General features: G+C 48.3%; 1 protein-coding gene across 2 annotated transcripts in view; it reads left to right on the forward strand.

The window, feature by feature from the left end:
* LOC126522616 (beta-1,4-N-acetylgalactosaminyltransferase bre-4-like) overlaps nucleotides 1–20,502 on the forward strand; it is a 169,777-nt gene that overhangs the window by 117,873 nt on the left and 31,402 nt on the right. For both annotated transcript variants that reach the window (XM_050171387.3, XM_050171388.3), the window contains 4 exons: nucleotides 11,849–12,185; nucleotides 15,068–15,254; nucleotides 16,029–16,261; nucleotides 18,724–18,911. In XM_050171387.3, coding sequence (XP_050027344.2) covers nucleotides 11,997–12,185; nucleotides 15,068–15,254; nucleotides 16,029–16,261; nucleotides 18,724–18,911 — 797 coding nt within the window. In that variant the 5' untranslated portion in view covers nucleotides 11,849–11,996. The remainder of the gene's footprint in view (nucleotides 1–11,848; nucleotides 12,186–15,067; nucleotides 15,255–16,028; nucleotides 16,262–18,723; nucleotides 18,912–20,502) is intronic.

A 20,502-nucleotide genomic window follows, 5' to 3' on the forward strand; every position in this document is an offset into this window, starting at 1 on the left:
AGCGAAATGGAGCGTATTTTCAGCAGTGCGAGGCCGCAGCTTATTTCGTGCTCTCGAGTAGCATATATAGAAGAGGCGACGAAATGATCAACGGCGTCGTTTGAAGGCTGCGAGGGGTGAGTTATCGCCGACGTACTACAGCTCTCTCCTGGCGAAGCAGCCTGCACGAAGAATGTATTTTACCCGTGGCTGAATTGCCACGAAAGGGTGTACGAAACGCTTCGTGGAGGCTTCACGCTACAGCTTCGTGCAACTGAGTTAACTTGTAAGTGACCGCATAGCAAGTTGTTGAGTGACCAAGGATTTACATCTGCACGAAACATTTAACGTACCTAATCGCTCAACAACTTACTCTGCAGCATTTTAGCTGCCTTGATCTACAGGTGACGTCTTGTGTGAATGGGCCCAAGGCGCTCATTCCTTCGTTTCGTTCACTAATTAATAATTAATTAATTATGGGGTTTTACGTGCCAAAACCACTTTCTGATTATGAGGCACGCCGTAGTGGAGGACTCCGGAAATTTCGACCGCCTGGGGTTCTTTAACGTGCGCCTAAATCTAAGCACACGGGTGTTTTCGCATTTCGCCCCCATCGAAATGCGGCCGCCGTGGCCGGGATTCGATCCCGCGACCTCGTGCTCAGCAGCCCAACACCATAGCCACTGAGAAACCACGGCGGGTTCACGTCAAGGGGTATTTTAACGAGCCAAGCGCGAGCTTCAAGTAAAAGGCGCATTTCTGAATATGGGGTTTACTGCCTGCCGGACGAAGCTTCGTATACCCGTGAACGAATTCGCCAACGAATAGAGTGCTTAATGTGTAGGTATACACGCATACAGAGAAACAGTTTGCATTTCCACAACGCGCTATTCGCGCCGGCGGGCATAATTTGTCCCGCCACAGTCAGCGATTGATCATTTGATTAACTGTGATTGTGTTACGGCACGCCAAACGGAAATAGGTCTGCGTTCAAGACGTGATCCAACGCTTCAACGTAAATTAGGACATACGCATGAATAGGCTGCCACGATAGGATTTGGTCTGCCAAACACTTTCACATCGTAGTGAGTAGGAAGAGCTTTCTGACGGACGAGGTTAAGCTACACCCGGCATGCATGCATGCATGCGTGTGTTAGGGCGGCGGTTTCGCACTCTGTCGTTTAGCCGGCTCTAGCATTTCGCACACGGCGATGAGAAGGCACCGCGTCGGCATTCTTGGCGCCATCTTCTGTCGCCCCGGACCAGCACATAAATGTCAATAGGTTGGGCAACGCGCGTGCGTGCCACTGTCGCCGAGCCGTGATCTTTTCGGCCGTGACGACGGGCGACGACGCGACCTGGTTTTTGCCTTTTGTTTTGTCCTCGCTTTTCTTTTTCTTTGCCGTACCGCATTCTCCGTGCGTGCACGTTCGAGCTGCAGGTGACTTGGCTGACTGCGCGTCGGGTCTCTTGCTCGGGGGCGTCGCGTTTCCGAGCCCATTCATGGAACGCGGTGAAGAATCGCTCGGCGGCCGTCCGGCTTGCCGCGGAAAGGGATCTCGGGCGGCATGCATGCGCATTGTGCGACGCTCGGCATCTCCGCTGGGAGGGGAGGGGGGGGTCGAGCTGTTGGGGGTGGCCTAACGGACGCGGCGGCTGTACACACATCCCGACGAGTGGCCCAGATTTGGCCAAAGCGCCGTCGCTCGAGTCGGCTTCGGCGCGCGTTGTTTGTCGCCGGTCGACCGAGGCGCTCGATCCTTCCATGTGTCCGCGCGCGTTCGTGCGATGTGGAGGGTCTTGCTGCGCATGCGCGTACAAATGGCTTTCGCCAAGCAAGTTTTGTCACGTATATAGCCTCTGGCACATGCTACTGGTACAGCAGCATGTGCCAGCAGTGTTTTGCTGTGTATGGTACACACAGTACTTAGTTTCTGGTGGGCAGATTCCCATTTTGGTTTCCTGGCCCGCGACATCGAAAAGAAATTGCTACGGAAATGTTCAAGAGTTTACGCGCCAGTAGAAACAGCTGATAAAAATATGCGGATCCCACGCACTGTGGGAATCGATGTAAGTGAAGTTGTGTATGCTCTTTCTTTTTATTGACGATAATTAGCGGTGATCTTGGCGGCAAATGTGTAATTTCTTCAGCGTTAATTCCAAAACGAGAGTGGTGAGTTGATGTTAAACGTAGCATTGCGTACACCAGTACTGTTTGTCTGCGTAGTCATTGTTCAAGCCCGCTGAGAGTTGAGCATTATCGTTGCCTAACATTGCACATCGCATCGTGGCATAAGTGCTAAACTTTAATTGAATTATGGGACTGTACGTAATTCAATTATTATAAAGTTGTATGTATACATTGTGTACAGTCGCGATGTGCACCACATTTCGCTGCGTAGCGAAGACACTCCTGTTCCGCGCAACGCTTCTTTCGAGCCTGGATGTCCTCCACGCTGAGTTCACGCTTTGGAGCCATTTTTTTTGCTGGCGAGTTTACGTGCTCCTTCAACATTAGTGGCTAGCACGCTATTGAGGTGCCAGCTTCAAGCGCTCTTTGACTGTGGACGATTGCAATGTTTACGCTATCACAGCCCAGCACGCACCCTACACAGCCTAGCACTTATGTCGCATAGGAAAGCAAGCACAGCACGTGCCATACGCACAAACTACGCATCCCGGCCCGTGGCGGCGCTGGGTTGGATGCGCGGAGGCGAGCGTAATCTGGTGGTGTTGCAGTAAACACCGCGGCAAGACCATCGCAGCAACGCCTTGAAAGTCGGGAGAAGAGGGAAAGGAAGCTTCGCCTTAAAAATGCAGTGTACGCGACTTGCTCGTGCGCCCGCAAATGTTTCCCCGTATCGTATAGCAGTGAGTGCTGAAACATGCCTGGCACCGTGTTACGCGCGGCGTTCTAACGTACCTCACCGGGATGCGTGAAGCTCACTGCGCATGCGCGTATTATGCCGCTTACTCCGCAGGTCAACGTGAGTACGTGACGTGGCAACTCCCAGACCGGCCGCATCGATTCGAATTTGCCCTTGCTGCTTGCTCCCAGTTATAATAGCAAGAAATAAATGTTAAAATTAGCCAGCGCTTAATCCACCCTCACGCTGAATGCATTGTATATCAATGTTAGTGATGGTTCCACTGTTTGGCACTGCTCAGCCTAGACAGACGACACCGAGCCGGCAAAGTGTTTTGAATCACCTAAGACATCGCACCACAGTATTAACGTTCGTGGTGCGTTGGCGATGCAGAGCGCCTCTGAATGTCTAATAATCCTCTTCTTCACTTGATCCTACGTACGCTCTTGCACGGTACGCGATGGCGGTATGCTAAAACTTGATTTCTTGCATGCCTACCGCTCTTCCGCAAAGGGCCGGCGTATGCGTCTGCATCACATCTAAGTATCGCGTATTATGGAAAGCGATATCCCTCTCTTGCTGCCGAAATGTTCAGCAGCTAGTTTAGCAGTAAAGAGGGGGGCGGGTGCGGGATGTTGTGCACAGCGTACGAACGTTTCCCTGTATGGCACTCAAGCGTGGCGGAGAGTTGACTTATAGTACTGGATCCGTGCATGGGGGCGCCGTAATAAAAGCCGTGCATGTAAACCGTGCTGCGAACATTCTGCATACGCAGCCTTCTCACTGGAAATGTGGGCGCATGACCGGCGAAAGCCTGTCTTCGATGCACTCAGTGAACTTCCGAAGGGTTGAAATCTGGGCCAGTTGGTACATACTTGAACGAAAAAACCAGTCAAAAACAAAGGACGTCCTCTTGTCCTTTGTGTTTTTGACTGGTTTTTTCGTTCAAGTGAACTTCAGACTGTGGTTTATAAAGGTCCTTTTACGTGTACACCCGGCCGCAAAATATTACGGACCATAAAATTTTAGAAAAAGCTGAATATCTCCGCAACCTCACAACGCAGTCGGGTATTTGTAATTCGGGCATCGGCTAGAATATGTTAAGAACATTTTCGTATACTGTTCTGCTGGATACTGCTACAGGCTTCTTGGAAATTTAACGTTTTGTGCGATTCCGTGGTCCGTAAACTTTTGTGGCCGAGTGTACACTAAGCCAACAAGACACCGATTTCGATCTGCCGACTGTCGGTGACAGCGTTTTTTCCTTCGTGTCGGCGCCTCTGTCACACCAAAGCCGACAATCTGCCGACGGTCGGCGGAGAGCTCGGCGTCGGTACGGTGTGGCCGACACGAAGGAAAAAACGATGTCACCGATAGTCGGCAGACCGAAATCGCCGTCGTGTTGGCTTGAATGAGTCTTCAGGTGTTTTCCACAAGTGGCCCAGATCAACACCCTTTCATAAGCGCCCATCCAGACGTCGACGCAGCCCTGACGCCCAGACGTCGACGCAGCCCTGGCGCCGACCGATGACGGGTAAACCATGAAGCTTCCCTCAGGGGACAACGACCATACACCGGGTTATAACTATGGAGGGTCGCTGAAAGCTTACCGTCACTGAGAGCCCACTAATTGATGAAACGGGTCAACGTAGAGGACTACCGTGGGAACTGCGTCGACTTGAGTTTCCCAGATTGTGACGTGTTGCCGTATGCGGGGGGCCATGGTGCAACATAGGAGGTGGAGTCCTGGGGGAACGGCGCGACTTGGGAGGGATATTTAGAGCGGTTCGACGATTGATTGGCCGAGATAGTCATCAGATTGTCTAGTCACCTAGGGAAGACGACTGTTTTAAAGGCGATGAGCTTTGGTGCAGTGGGTGTGCGCTGACGTGTCCTGATGTGAGCCCAGACATGTAGCATGCTCCTACATGGAGTGGGCTTCCGTATCCGGAGCCAGTGTGAATAATGTAAGATAATCCTTTTTCCTTTGCTCCTATTCGCGGACGCACTCATCCCTGTGCCTGGAGGATTCCTGGCCTAAACGCTACCCAGAGCCGCAACAGCCCATTGGATCGCATAAACTTTCGCGCAATTACAGTGCGATTACATTTCCCATAGTCAAATCGCGGCGGATAACACCTAACGCCCCCTGAACACAGTGGCGCGAAGCCGCCACTCGCCCTTGCAGCTTACGCACGACTCCAGGTCAACCCCTGAGTCAGTGCAATGCGAGGGCTATCCGTGTAAATTTTTGTTTCTTCATTACAAAGCATAGTAATGTTTCGTGCTGTTGATGTGCGTAAATAGTTTCCTGTTACTTTACTCTGCATTTGAACTGTTTACGGCTTCTTTTTGGCTGTGTAACTGGTGCTGAAACAGCCTCCTGTAAAGTGCGTATATACGTACGCCATTCTGGCCACTTTGTGTTGCGTATAAACAATCGCCACAATCCTCCCGTAAAGGGTTACATATATTGGCTCCGCCAATAAAAATAACCGTGCAAGAAAGGCTCATTACGCGTTCCGTACGAAACTCGACATGCGCTGTACGCGTCGAGCAACTTGTCGTGGCGTTAGTCGCGTAACCAGATACGATACGGCAGTATGCGTGCAGCTGGCGGGGCGTGAGCACGACCGTGCTCGTAGCTGCACTTCTTCGCACGCGCGACCCACTTCGACTGCGGACTCTCGTTGAGCGTCGCGGTCTGTGCGCGTGTGTCCCGATTGGCCAGAGTCGTGCTCTCGCGTTAACGAACTCAGCGCCGCGACGTGTTGCGACTCTCTCGTCGCGCGGCCCACCTGAATTCGGTTCGTTTGCGAGATCGTGGCGCGAAGGGCGCGGACCGGAATGGGGGCCCTTGATGGAAATGTCTACGTTTATTTTCGCTCATTGTTGTTCGGCCGATTTCCCAACGCTTGCAGTCAACCGTATCCAGAGAATGTGCTCGAGAACTGCTTTATGAGCTGCTTTGCGTAGCATATTCGGTGCGTGTAGCAAAGTGTTGACTTCACGCGTGAGAGATATTTTCGACGTGTCTTCGTCGCGACATCTGTTACGCGCTGCTCCGTTATACCGCACTTCGATCCCGACCGCCGAAATGTCTCTCTTGCCACTCACGATTTAAATTGCCGCCTAATAAAAGTAATACAACGCATGATGAGACATTAAAGGAAAATGTTAGGTTGAGCTAGATTGAAAGTTTTGGCTTCTCTAATAACGAATTCGTCATTCGGTCGAAGCGAGAACAGAGCTTTTGTAAGCGTGAAAATAATGAAAATGGAAAATTGTAGTGGCGCCACCTGTTGTGGACTGCGGTACCTCTCACCAGGCGTCGGCACTGGCTGATTCAGAGCGACATAGAGGAAGGTCACGTGGATATTACGTCATCTTGCCACTTTTGGCGAAGGCAGTTCAAATTGAGTATAGCAGCAGAACCTTCGACGTAAGTGTGGCACGTGCCCGATGCTTAGCTATTCTGATCTATTGAAGCCTCTGTAATCTCTATGCACTGAGTTGGTACAAAAATATCCCCTAAGCGTGTACCTGTTGTGTATCCATTCTGTAGTTCAACCAAGATATTTTTACAGTGAAGCTGTTAGGGGCTATAGTTCCCCCGAAATCGTGTCCGTGTGTAGACACAAAATCCCGAAGATAATGCGATGCCGGGCCGACCCGCGGCGGAGGTGAAGCAGGCGTTAAGCACACCCCATACGTGGGCCAATCCTGAAGATTGTACAATACCGGGCTGACCCGCGGCGGAGGTGCTGTTCGCCGTTGAGGGGCCCACATACACAGCTTCGCTGGTCATCCTTCACAGTTGAAGGGCACTGAGTTTTTTCCCACCCACTTCAACTCTAATTTTATTACTTGCGTTATAACTGACTGATGTAACCAATTCGTATGAACTTGTCCTTATGACCTTTGCCTTTGTAGATAAGGTTCATCTTGCTTTCACGCCACTCGATCAGAATTTTCTGGTAAAATCACGTACTGTGTGGCACTAGTCAGCTGTGCCTTGTTGCTTAAACCTAGCTGTTCGGTGAGCACCCGTACAACCCCCTGACTCTTCCCGTGATGAAGGCCCTGGCGGGAGCCTATGTTTAACTCGTACGAAATAGGCAAGCTGCTATTCGTCCGTGCTGATTCTGATTGCCTCCTCCGATATACTGCGGGTAACTGATTCATCTGGCTGACACAAAGCGTGACAACGAGGAAATGTTAGTTCGAATCCAATAGTAGTATCGTTAGTGAAATGATCCGTAACGGCGCCCATTGACCAAAGCAACGGTGAACTGCCGAAAGAGGCCTGACGCGAGTGGTCGCTGCTACTGCGCGAAGGAGAACGGGACGAGATTGTTGACGGAGGGCCCAAGTGGCGCGAGCGGCTGCTCTGCCAGCGGCTCTTCTTCGCTGGTGGATTAATAAATCCTCCTCCGCCTCCGCAGCAAGCAAGGCCGCGCAAAGGACGCCTGCGGTCGCTGCTTTCGCGGCGAGCGAGTGTCGTGGATTTTAAGCCTTGACTCTTGCTCGCGTTTGCTCGTTCGCTCGCGCTGCGCTCGGTGAGTACTTGGATCCGTTCCGGCAGCTGGTGATTGTCCCTTTCCTTTCGCTAGGCGGCGCTCGTGTTCCTTTCGCGGCAGAGGCGCTTGTTCGTCACACAGTACAAGGGCTTGCGTGTCTATAAAGGATGTCCGTTCAGCGCAGAATCGATGACGAATGTAGAGCGATTCACCAAGCGCTGTCTCACAGCCTGGGCATCTGATGCTTTGTCAGTGCCGTTGCTTATTCAGCGTTTGTGTGGTTGTGCGCAATGTTGGTCCCTGAATGTTGTACTCATGAAGCGTTCATTAGTCGGAAAATTAGTGCACCGGTTAATAAGAATGTTACGTTACGTTCAAGAACGGAGAGATATAAACAACCTGCGTTTAAATATAGTAATAAAGATGAGGTGATAAAGTATAGTAATATGGTAATAAAGATGAGGTTAAAGTTACTCGATTTTCTGAACTATTTTTTTTTCTTAATAATGCAGCTTTAATTAGTTTTGTTGCGCTGCCACATGTCGAATGTGCCGTTATATATAGTGAGAGCGGTCACAAACTGACCCACTCCCTGACCTGCAACTTATACTGTATACTATTCTGCACGCTTTGTTCTGCAGATATCCGTGCAGCCGCTTTACGCTGCCATCTTAGCACGTACCGCGTGCATGATGGAATCGCGGCCGCTCTATAGAAAACCTACGTTTCAATAGATAGGGCGTGGTTGAAAACGGTGCGACATGCAGCAACCTGCCTCTGCGATTTTAGTTGAGTCCGGCGGCGGCCCAATACAGAAAGTGCTGTATAGATCAATAGGTGCCAATGTGAGAGATGCGTGTGAACAGCTCGCATCTGTGCTCTGCAAGGGACGATAGCCGAATGTGGGACAATATTAGAAAAGCGAAACGAGTCGGCGTATTGGTATATCGAGTCCGATCGATTGCCCAGGCTTCTCGTCGGTATGAGCAAACCATGTTGCATCTAATATAGATTGGCTCTGCCCAACCAGTTGGACAGTGTGCGTGTAAAAAAAATGTTCGGACATGGTGGGCGGTATACTTCCCAAACGTCCATATCCGAGCGCCTAGAAATCGAGCGCTTTGTGGGCGTATATTGCAAGATCATTGTCCTCTCTGCAAATCCATTCCTTATCACCTATCTCGCTTTCCAAACTGCGCACTTATGCCGTTGATAACGGTGCTATTAGTCGCGCGCGACAATAGTGCGTTATATTTCGGTCACCTGCTATAGCTTTGCACTAGTGAACGCCGAGTTATGTGCAGTGCTTCTTTAGCTAGCATGCATGCTAAGCAAAGCTGGCCGTAGCCTTAACGTTGAAGCGCTGACATTATGCTGGAATTGTCTACTAGCGAAAACAATGGAAGATGAATAGAATCGCAGGACAGCATGACCCGTGAACTGGCACCTCGACGTTCCTTGCCATCGTGATCCTGCACATTTATTTTTCAGTGGAAGGCAAGAAACTGGTACTACTCAAGGTGTTAAGACGATAAACAAGTCTTCCCCAACGTTCGTGCAATTAGCCGCTTTTATTAAGGTAATCTCTTGTCGATCCACGTGATGCAATCAACCCCTTTATTCTTTATGTCCTACCACCTACGTTTCTTCCCTCACAACCTCACTAACCAAGTGATCGCAGTAAGCCAAGAATGACTGATCCGTCGTTCTGACTTCTGTTTCCCGCTCAGTAACGTGGCTACGTGTTTATTCACCCCCCCCCCCCCCCAATCTTGCTGAAATTCCTACGCATTACGACGTATACGTCAGCATCGTAGCGTGTGGTAAGAGCGGCGTATATGCGAGAGCACATGCTAATCGGGAGAGCAAAGTAACGCGACACAGCGCGCGTCGCGACGTGGAATCCATTGAACCGGAATTCATATCCGTGCCGCAGCTGTTGGCAAGTGTTTGCTCATTGCCGCCGCCGGCGCGTCCAGTTGGACGCGTTCTTGGCTACGAGCAGCCGGTCGACGAGGGCCGCCGATAAGGCCAATTCGGGAGCCGCCGCGCATCCTGCCCGCCGGGTTGTGTAGATCGAGAAGCCGTCGGCGTTCGCGAAGGAACAACCCGGCGGCGCGACGCGCCGTCGTTAGGCTTATCTCGCGGAAGCCGTTGTTCCGGTTGACTCTTTCGCAGCCGCCCGTCGCGTTGCTCGATCGTACACGTCGCTCGATCGACGTGGTGCCTCTGTCGTGTTGCAAGCGCGGCGCGACTGTGCTTCGGCACGATCTCTGCTTCCTCCTTCATGCTCGCCAACAACGTGCAGTGCATGCACGTTCAGTGTGGCTTCTGTAACCCGCAGCGGGCGACCTCCTTTGCGACCTTTGTACAGGAGCTGCCACCGCGATATTTCTGTTCCATTTATTGCCTGCGTATCACCTGCTCGTCTTGGGTCTTTGGCCTTTTAGTGTCGGCGTGTCACCGCGGTTGTGGTGTTATTATTGGCGATAATTAACCTTTTGAAGGCGTGGCCACGTCAGGTTAAGATGTCAGCGCGAGCGGTCTTTTAAATCGCTGCCTGACGTACTGTTTTGTGAACACTCTGGCGGAGAGCATGTAAGGTCGCACAGACGCACTTGGTGTCGGATGCGCTCCTCACCTTTCCGTAAGAGTCTGAAACCATCCACCGTGGTCTGAAGCAAAAGTTAAGAGTGGCTGGTACAGTGGTGACTGGATAATTTTTCGGCGCTTAAGGTACGTGCCAGCGGAGATATTATTGTAGCCTTTTTGAATTGTAACATCCTTAGCTCCCTTAGCTCAACTGTGGTATACTATAAAACACTTATTAAATGGCATGGCGCAGTGCTACGAAGGCAGTCTGAAACTGCGGCTCATCGCGATAAGCGCAGTACATTCCAAGGTTGTGGCTTGTAAAACCCCATAATTATATTTTTCGTGGTGCATTCGTAGGCTCTCCAATGTATCGACATGTAATGTAAGCTTCTATATAACTCTAACTCGCTTCTAGCTGGACCAGTTGTTTCGTATCCACTGAAAAGACTGATGAGCACGAAATGAAAACGAAGGCAGGGTCTTGAACACGTATTTATAACCTTGTCTTCGTCTTCGTTTTGCACTCGTCAATCTTTTCAGTGCCTATATACTTTCCTGTTGTGCTGAGCCAATTGCAGCTCTTTCGTCGCGTATTATAGCGCGGACCTTTTCGGGTGCAGCGCTCAGGGGGGTGCAGATTATGGCAAATTATTCGTCAAAGAAACAAAAAGGCGCCGGGCGCCTTTCGCTGAGTGGAGCAGTGGCACACGCACTCACTACAGAAAGCGAAAGAAAAAAATCCAAGGACATCTGTGCACTTATGAGTTGTGAATGCGAAAGCATTAATTTCAAATTGAACGCTGCTGAGCGGTCCTTCGAATTTTGCGCTGTGAGCAATGTTTTCGAGTCTAGCTGCGGGGTATTTTTTGTACAGATTATACGTTAACATGTTGGCTGTAGACCGGTGTTATTTGGGCAATATTGCTGAGAAATCACGGTGTAAGAATATCATAATATTCTAACACCGTATGAGAAATCAAGGACGCCGCATGCCACCGACGTCCTGCGCGACGAGCGACCGAGTAAGAAGCAGCGGCCACCAATGGGGCATCGACGCGTCGCCGTATCTGCTGTGCTTGCATGTGCAGCAAGCATGTACTTGCTGCGCTGAAGCTAGGGAAAGGACGGATCATGTTTTATTAGAATGCGAATATCTGCCCAGCGGCACCACTGGCCTCCTTGAAGCCCCTGGGTTCATCGAGAGCAGTGGGAAAGTAAACATGTCAGTAATAGATATTAGTAAGAGGCGATTGGAAGATTGGTGGAAGAACGGTTGGGAAACGACAAAAAACGGAGACGTACAAAAGCAAAGTTCGCAATAGGGGATCAGAAAATGTGGTTGTGGGAGTTCATAGCGTTTTTTTTTTTCCATTTTTAACATACGTAGGACGTTAAGCACTACAATAACAAGAGCTTGGTAGCGCAATCAACGGCCCCGTTCCAAAGGGGATTCTCATAGCATCCATCCATCCACCCGTACATGCTCCGTCGAGGCGCGCTGGTTACGTGGCGTCGCGGCGATGCTCTCTCCCTTCACGCTACACCTGGCGCGCTATGGGTGCAGCAGGTGTTCCATTTCGCCCCCTCTGCTCTGTGGAGGCCCGAGCCAGCGTCACGAACGGCGCCGTTTCGCTGCTACAGACGCCGCCGCTTTCTCGTTCAATGTGCCATTTAGATGCTGTCGCATCAAAAAAGAACAGAAATTTGTAGGAGAGCGTCTTTTGCAAAGCGGTAGGCCACTGCCCCGGGTGCCGCTGAGCTTAGTGACGACTGTGCTCAAGTGCCGTTTTAATTGTTTTCGCCTGGACAACAGCGTGTCTGATTGCAGTTCACGCGCCGGCCCACGAACTGTGAAAGTAATTCCCTCGAACCCTGTCCTTTGTGCAGGTGCCGAGGCGGCGCAGGCGACGAGATCGAAGGTCGCGGGCCCATGCTGATGACTCGCGCGCCGAGTGATGAGCGGCACTAGCGGCGCCAGTGCAGCAGCAGCAGCTAGGCTCGACGCATCGTCCCTGGTCTCACCAGCAGGTCCGCAATGGCGTCGCCCTGCTCGTCGGCGGCCTCCTCCGCGGCTGACGGCGTCAGCTGGCAGCGTGGCGTGCGCGCCTCGGCGGCGTCTCTCTGCCGCGGGCACTTCTACAAGCTGGTCGCGGCCACCGTGGCTGCCTTCCTGCTGCTCGAGTACAGCTTCAACATGCTCTCTACCAACCAGAAGCCGTTTAAGGTACTGCGCCGCGGGACCGCTTCTCCATGGGCGTTCTTCCGACTTGCATATCAGTCGAACCTCCTTATAACGAAGTAGCACCCTACAATAAATTTGTTATATCCGATATTCGTTATAAGCGTAAACGCTGATATCGGGGAAAATATTGCAATTGGCTCTCTGCAAAAGAGGTGCAAGAGGAATGCAATCCTCAGATGGGGCAGAAAGAGTATCCTGCCAATTCGAAGCTCCCTGGCGGTTCGTCATGCCCATACCCGACACGTGAACAATGCTAATTTAAGAGCCCACTTTGCACTGTCGTTAAGGCACACCGGGCACATGTCCCCTCCCCAAAATTTATGTATTAACGTGTGGCCTGTCCAGCCCCCCTCACACGATCCCCTACACCATTCAAGTGTGTATCCCCCCCCCCATGCCCTTTAAAAAAAAAATTTCTGGCTATGCCACTGAGCCTGTTGACATTGTGTCCTGTATCGCTCTATCTTGTATTCCTGTAATTCCTTCTCTTCCTCTCCTCATGTAGCCAAGCTTAGCTGCTAGCCAAAATGCACACATGCCCACAATCTGCTGTCTCAAGTTGTTCTATCTGGTTGACATTCTTGCTACCAGAATACATATTTTGCCAGTTTTGCTATATTCAAAGTAATAAAGCTGCCAGCAAACAAAATTTCACTTTGCTGTAACCATTAATGTCTTGCATCTTGCATTTTCAGTTGCGTTTAGACGTAGAACACTCGTTAAAATATAACATTGACAACAATATTTTGGATATACTTTGATAAGTTTATATATATCAAATAAAAGAGAAAAGAAAGAGATATTCATGTTCATTATATTAGGGCTGGACTTAGCTTAAGTTGGTCATTTCAGAGGTTACTCCCATTTAGCTCTTCCATAACACTAATATTATACAAAGGCATTCTATAGGTTGTCCGTGGATTTTTTAAGTAGACTGCTCGGCCTTGTTCCCCTCTTCGCCACATAAAGTATGCAAATCGCCTACAGAAAAGGCCAATTGATCTTATTTGTTCTAATTGTAGTCTGTTCACTTTCATACAGGTTCTTTCTAAATATTCTGTAGATATTCGTCTGGTTGACCTCCCTACCTTTCCTTTCTTTGCTACCTCTCATCTGTAGACATTATCAAAGTGTGAAGTCGCAAGTGCTTGGGCTGTCCATAAACATTGTGTAGACATTATGCTACACAATGTTACAATTATTACCTTAAAGGCCCCCAATCCTGGGGGCCTTTAAGGTAATAAAGTGAAAGTGAATTAAACATCCTTTCTACAGACATTCATCATTTTTGAAGGTAGGCATGTGTGCTCTGAATATGACATTATCTGATTAGACTCACGTTCATAGTGCAGGATTTCTTAGGTAATTCTTTGCATAAACTGCAGAGCATGTTTAATGCGAGCCTGGCCAATCTGTGACATCATAGCTTCAAGAAAATGGCCATGTACTATAAGGAGGTGCTATTGATTTTCATACAAAACTTCTATGACTGTGAGAAGCAGTATTATACTGGGGACGTGCATGCATGGTTTATATAAAAAATAACAAGCAGCAGCATGTTACAGATAGCTATAATATCTATTGTGCTAGATGCCCAGTTACATTGCTAGCAGGGTGTTATTAAATGTTTGGGACTTACTGGTACACCCAAAACGATTGGCAAAACGAGAACAATGTGAAAGCAGGAGCCAATGTTTCAACAGGTGTACTTGTTTTCTTCAAGGTCAAGTTCAAGGACAAGTCCACTTGTCAAAACGTTGGCTCCTGCTTTCACCTCGTTCTTGTTTTGCTAATCGTCTTGAATTTCCATCTCCCGCCTTCCCCCTGGTTTCCCTGGTACACCCAAAGTAACATGTATACAGATAGCACTATTTTTAAAGGTACGGTAGACCCTAAGGCTGTAATATAATTCTATGTATTAGGAGATGTAGATTCCCCCTGTTCTGTTAATGTAAATATGTATGATCATGTACCAGTAGCAAGCCATATGTATATTTTGTATAAGTGTATGGAAAGAGGGCTGGTAATTTTCGTAAGTAACTTTCAAGCTTAACCCTTCAACTGAAAAAGGTACACTTGGCCTAGAATTTTCTATTGCGTTATTTTTTTACTCCGTAAATACATACTACTGATGAAATATCAAATTATTTCTTAACAAACTAAGATAATGTCAGTCAACAATATTCTTGATCTGCCAGTTAGTGGGAAGTTATGGCTTAAGGTGGGTATTTTGTATTTGCTCAGAAAAGCAACAGCGCAGTGTTCTTTAGAATTATAGACTTGATTAAAAAGAACAAAAAGCTTGCAGTCTTTAAAGACAGAAATACATTGCATTTTGGAGATTTGAATTGAGGTACCTCTGTGGCATAGAGCAAAACAGCCTTCCTGTTGAATAACAGCTGGAGAGGAATGGCAGGGGTGTTCTTCTGCGGTAACTATAGGCAACCTGCGACAACTATTTTTGGCAATGACATTTCAACAGTGTCGGCTTTGTTCCTTGTTCTTTATATTCTCAGTGGTTCTTGTTGGAAAAACTCTCTTCTGCTTGGCTAAAGCCAGGAGGAATGGAGGGGAGGGCACATAAGACTGAAAGCTCCATTCTGAGCAAACAATCTTGCTTTCACATAAATGTTTTAGGGTTTAGATTTACGTGCATGTTAAAGGACCCTAGGTGGTGAAAATGGATCCAGAGAGCACCTTCCTTTGCCCCACTACCATGCCTCTCATGGCCCTTTTGTTGCTTTGCAATGTTAAACTTCAGAATTTGATGTCATTTGACACTTTGGGGTAAATCGTAGTTGCTACTTTGGTTTCTTGTGCAGACGCTTTCTGTCCACTTAAGGCCTTCCTTCCAACCCGTGCAGGTGGTCTCACCTGGACTCTCTTGGATTTTCCGCCCAGTTCCTGGTGGCGTACCGCTCCCAGAGTCTGCCAGCCCATACTCCGTGAACAAAACGCACTTAGATAAGGGCTTTCCCACTTCTGCGCATACTGATAACACCAGCAGTACACCTGCCTTGGAACTCTGTCCGCTTGTGCCACCTCACTTAGGTGAGTGCTCCTTCGGCTGTTGATGTTTTTTTTTGCAAGGTAGCTGTACGCCACGCTGGAAAACTGACGACCTGCCTCGAGGTTGTCTAAATGTCTCATCAACATGTGCAACACACCAATGAATGAATCAATCAATGATAAAGCACTAACAATAGCGATGAAAAATCTTAATGCGTGCACCAATCAATCAAACAATAAGGCACTCACAGTTGTAATAAAGAATTTATTGCATGCATATTTCTTTTAATCTACTCCCTCGTGGTGAGCGCTGTGGAATTGTGCTTCTGAGCGTGACGTTATGAGTGCAGTTTACAGTCATGACAGCCATGTTTCTATGGAATTTGAATGTATAAAGCACTTGTCTTTAGACATTTCAGGTGCATGTTGAAGAACTCTAGGGGGTCGAAGTTAAACCAGAGCTCCTTACGACATCTCTCATAACTGCAGTGTTCCTTTATGATGTTAAACCTCTGTCAGTTAGTCAATCAGTTAGGAAGCATTAACAGTAAAGTCATGCCGAATTCTAGTGTAGGCACATTTCTTTTCATTTAATGTCGCTCTTTACGCAGAGTTGGGTTCTGTGTTCGATATTGCAAGGTATATCATTGTAGTAAACGTAGTACCATTGCACTTGCTCCAGTATGTTCTCAAGTTTCAAGAAAAATGTGTGTCAAGGCTACTTGTGGATGTTAATGAGGTGTTAATTGACATCTATGCTTTTGTGATACCTGTATATCTATCTACCGACTCACAAGCTCTTATTTTCTTCCTTAGTCGGTCGCTTAAAAGTGCTCAAGGAGGCCCCATCGTTTGAGACGATGGAGAAGGAGTTCCCACACATACTGCCTGGCGGGCGGTACCAGCCCAAAGACTGCACGGCGAGGCATCGAGTGGCCATCTTGGTCCCATACCGGGACCGAGAAGAGCACCTCAGGGTCTTCCTCTACAACATGCATCAAATGCTGCCCAGGCAGCAGATAGACTATACCATCTTTGTAATTGAGCAGGTAAATTGAAATGGCCGCACTCTTACTCTTCTGTGTAACATCTGCACACTGTGCACTGATCATCTACTCTAATTCTTCTATATACTGATTTTCCTGACAACCTGGCAAGATAGGCAAATATTGATTCAGTCTGAAATGTTTGACCGTTCTTTTACAAAACTCGCAATGTTTGATTTAAATAAGTTGATTTTGGCTGAAAATAAGCATTTGTGGTGCCTTTTCAAACAGTTCCCTCTACTGCTCTTTTCTTTCCAGACAGATGTAAGTACAGAAAGAGAGGTATCAGCCTTCACTCATACTTTATAGCTTTCTTTCCGTCTAATCTAAAATATCGTAACACAAAATTAAATGTGCAAATTTAAAGCAACAATGTTGTTTAAGTTCTTATACACCTGGTGTGAACACCTTGTAGCTTGTAATGTTGAAAAGGGTCCGCAAAAGGTGTTTTTTTGTGTGTGTACCCAGAGATATCATAAAGCAAGGTTATTAGATGCAAATCCATAAAGGAAGTAGTAGCGCTTCAACTTAAGGGTGTGCAAATATTGAATATTTAAAAAAATTTAGAAAATTTAAGGCTTACTAATTTTGTGCAAGAAATCAGTGCTGCACATGCTTGGGAGTCTTCAGATTGCATAACAAAAAAGTAGCAAGCTATCAGTAACTTCTGTACATCAAACTCGAGATACAATACGGTCTACTCTAATTAAAAGGGGCCCTGAACCACTTCTTTGGCTTGGTGAAATAACATAGTTTGCGGGTAGCACATGCTGCTGCGAACATCTCGGCCAAGTTTTGCTGTCGTACGCGGTGCATGGCGCTCACAAGCGGATTGCAAAGTCATCTTTCTCTCAAACGCTCTCTTTTCAACAGAAGACCTTGTCCTCACTCTCTTCTGGGTGCTATATTTCGGCATTGGACGCTTTATTTCGTTGTTCCCTTAGACGGCTGCTATTGGCCGATAGCTGACATCAGGCTGCAGTCGGCTATGTGGCATATATAACGCTGCCACTGCGTGGTGCCACCACGAGTCTACTAGCTAAGCGCACTGTGGATCGCTGAGGACAACCGCATTTGGCTTATGCTCAGTGCATCATAGGCACCAAAGGTGAAAGTCATGGCATCTACGTTAACATCCAAAGTGACATTTGAACTGCACACCACGGTGACATTTAGAAGGTGGAGCATTATGGGCCCACCCCACTGCGCTGTGGCCTTTGCAGTGCGAAGCATTGAAGAAGCAACGGGAGCACAGCGGAGGCTGTGTTTGATTGCCAATAACGCCGCTTCTGCTGAACGCGTTGAAGTAATTTTTGCTGCAAAGTATTTCTGAAATAGCCTATTTTCACTTAAAATGCCTTCGATAAAAAGTGGTTCAGGATCCCTTTAAAGGAAACAACAAATTAATTTGCCAGCATTAACTACAGCTCAGTTCTAGTATATGAAAGCCTGGGATATTTTTTTCATTATTAATAGAATTTCTGCTGCATATAGTCAAGTTCTTTTTCCTCTAAAAATGAAGAAGGGACATTCTGTTGTACTGAATACCTAATGAGGTTCTCGATTTAATAGTGGACCTGTGTTTTGCGGCAATCTTTTATTTATTGCAAGGAAACTTTTGCTTTCCAGTTTTTCTCCAAAGTACAGAAGGGCTATTCCAACTTTACGGCAGGCGGGTTATCATAAGGCCAATCTGCGTGACAGATGAAAGGACCGCTCATCACGTGACTCGATCACAGTTCCGCGCATAGCTGGCGCCGTCGGTTAAGAGCAGATGCTGGCCATTTCATTCAAGTTCGGCGTTATTTCCCACCTTTCAGATTCTGAAATTTAGAGGGCTACGGCAAGATCGCATGATGCTCGCTGTATGCCCCCCCCCAACCTGTTCATCCGCTGCCCACGCAAATGTGTACAAACGGCCACGATACTGTCATGCCCTCCATGTAGATACAAAGCTAGTCTTGTGACGGGTTGCTCGAAGCTCCACAAACATATCGATGTGCATCAATGAATGGAGTCGGGAACGAGAGGCCGCTGTGCGATGGGTGTCAAAGATGGCGGCCGTGAACAACTTAGTTGCTATTCCATGCATTTGCTTTCATTTTCGAGGTGGTTTGTTGGCTTTCTGACTTGCGCTGTATTGCTGTATATATTGTAACTGTTTGAAAGTGCTTGCTTGCTTGTTTTTACCGCAATGTGACAATATTACTGAATTTGTGCAATAAACCTTGGTTGAAAGTCGGTGCTTGTCTTTGTTGTCAGTGTTTTGCTATGAACTAATTCATCAAAATTTCCATCCTTGTGTTTATGATTTGCTTGGGAGGAACAGTTAGAAGGAACGTTAATAAGGGCATTCTGTGTAAGGAATGACAACGAAAAATTTCGTGAAACAGGATTGGGCAATGTTCTTTAAATTATTCTCCATGATACAAGTTTCATAAATATCTGGTTGTGATGCCTTCCAGGCTGGACAGGGGAAGTTCAACCGCGCCAAGCTGTTCAACGTGGGCTACCTTGAGGCGCTGGCGTTGTACGACTACCAGTGCTTCATCTTCCACGACGTTGACCTCATACCCGAGGACGATAGGAACCTCTACACCTGCCCCGAGCAGCCTCGCCATATGTCGGTGGCCATAGACACCATGAAGTATAGGTGAGGAAAAATAATTGTTGCTACTGTGCCTTTATACAGTTGGCGACCATTTATTCGGACCTCACGGGGACTACATAATGTCGGAATAAACAGGTATCCGAAAAAGAAAAAAAAAATTAAATCCTTTATTCCCATGCATTTATTCGGGCTCGGCAGTAGGCTTGAAGAAATTGTGAATGCGCCGTTGCACGCTGTTCCGTTTACACGCAATCATAAGCCTGAATCTCGGAGAGGGTCGTACTGTCACTATAGGTGGCTGAAAGCACGGTCACTGCTTGTACACGCTCCGCATGCGACAGCAGCGTAGCACATGGTGCATCATCTTCTGACTGAGTCATTGTCCAGCGGTGCAGCAGAAACCTGATTAATGATCTCACCATCGTCGAGTTCTGCGCATGTTGTAGGAGTTGAGGAGGATGTCGGGATGAAAACTTGGGAGTTTATATGGGAGTTATTATTTACAGTGAGAGTCAATTAACAGTCGTAGAGTCATTACGGGCCGGCAGCAACTCGGATGCTGCGGCCCGTGGCAAGAAGCTCGAAAGAGATGAATCAAGGAATGCTCTAGGAATCCCCAGCTGCTCCCGGTCTGAGTCTTTTAAGCCCTTCTGTGTCTTGAAGACACGTCGCGTTCGGCCAATGGGAGAGCCCGCTCAGGTGACGCCACCTTCGGCCAATCGGTAGGCGCCCGTGCAATAGAGTCGCACCCGGCGAAGAGAGTCGCTGCTTGGTGTTTGTCCGAGGGCTTTCTTCTTCCTGCAGTTTTGCCTTGCTGACTTGCAATGCGCCGTCACCATAGAGGGAAGGGGGCGACGCCGCCAGGTTGTCACGGCGCATTACAGCCGTCTTGCTTCGGGACCCACTTTACCCGCCACAGTGCCAGGCTCTCGCTTTACTTTCGGGAAGAGCCAAGCAGTGAATAGCTCCACCGGCTGCACACGAAGTGGGGTCCGCCAACTTGTTTGCACGTGTCGTGCCTCAGGAATGTGGTATCCGTGTTTCTGCGCTCCTTAATTAGCTGTGGTGCGATTCGATGTGGTCTGGGGAACTCGAAGTAGGCTCAGGAAACGGTCCTGTATCCAACAATGTCAGTACAGCAGTGTCAGCACCAATGAAATTGTCAAATGATACGGTGTCCAGAATCGCAATGCAATCACTGCGCAGGTCTCCGCAGAACATTTTCGGCGTCAGTAGGGAGCACACGTCGAAAGGCTACAAATCCTAGGCCTCCCGGCACCTGCTTGCCGGCATTCCCCAGCACAGTCAACGCCATTAGACGCTTGATGCGATGTTTCCGTATGCCGCGTTGGATCACCACAACCTCGACACAGCACACAAAGCAAACACTGTCACGCTGACACCAGTCACACAAACGAAAAACGTGGCCTATTCACAGCGTCGTGCACGAGGTGTGTTGTTTTGTGCCAAACTGAAAGATGATGAAATATTTGAGCAAGTTCTACCACCATCAAACAGGGACTCTAACTCAGGTAATGACGATGTGCTGTGTACTGTGAAGCCTTCACATGCGGACTAGAGCCTTTGCAGTCCTTGCAATGGCGTACAACGACAGCACAAAACTGGCGGAAAT

Source organism: Dermacentor andersoni, chromosome 6 (genome assembly GCF_023375885.2).
Source record: "Dermacentor andersoni chromosome 6, qqDerAnde1_hic_scaffold, whole genome shotgun sequence".
NCBI classification, from domain to species: domain Eukaryota; kingdom Metazoa; phylum Arthropoda; class Arachnida; order Ixodida; family Ixodidae; genus Dermacentor; species Dermacentor andersoni.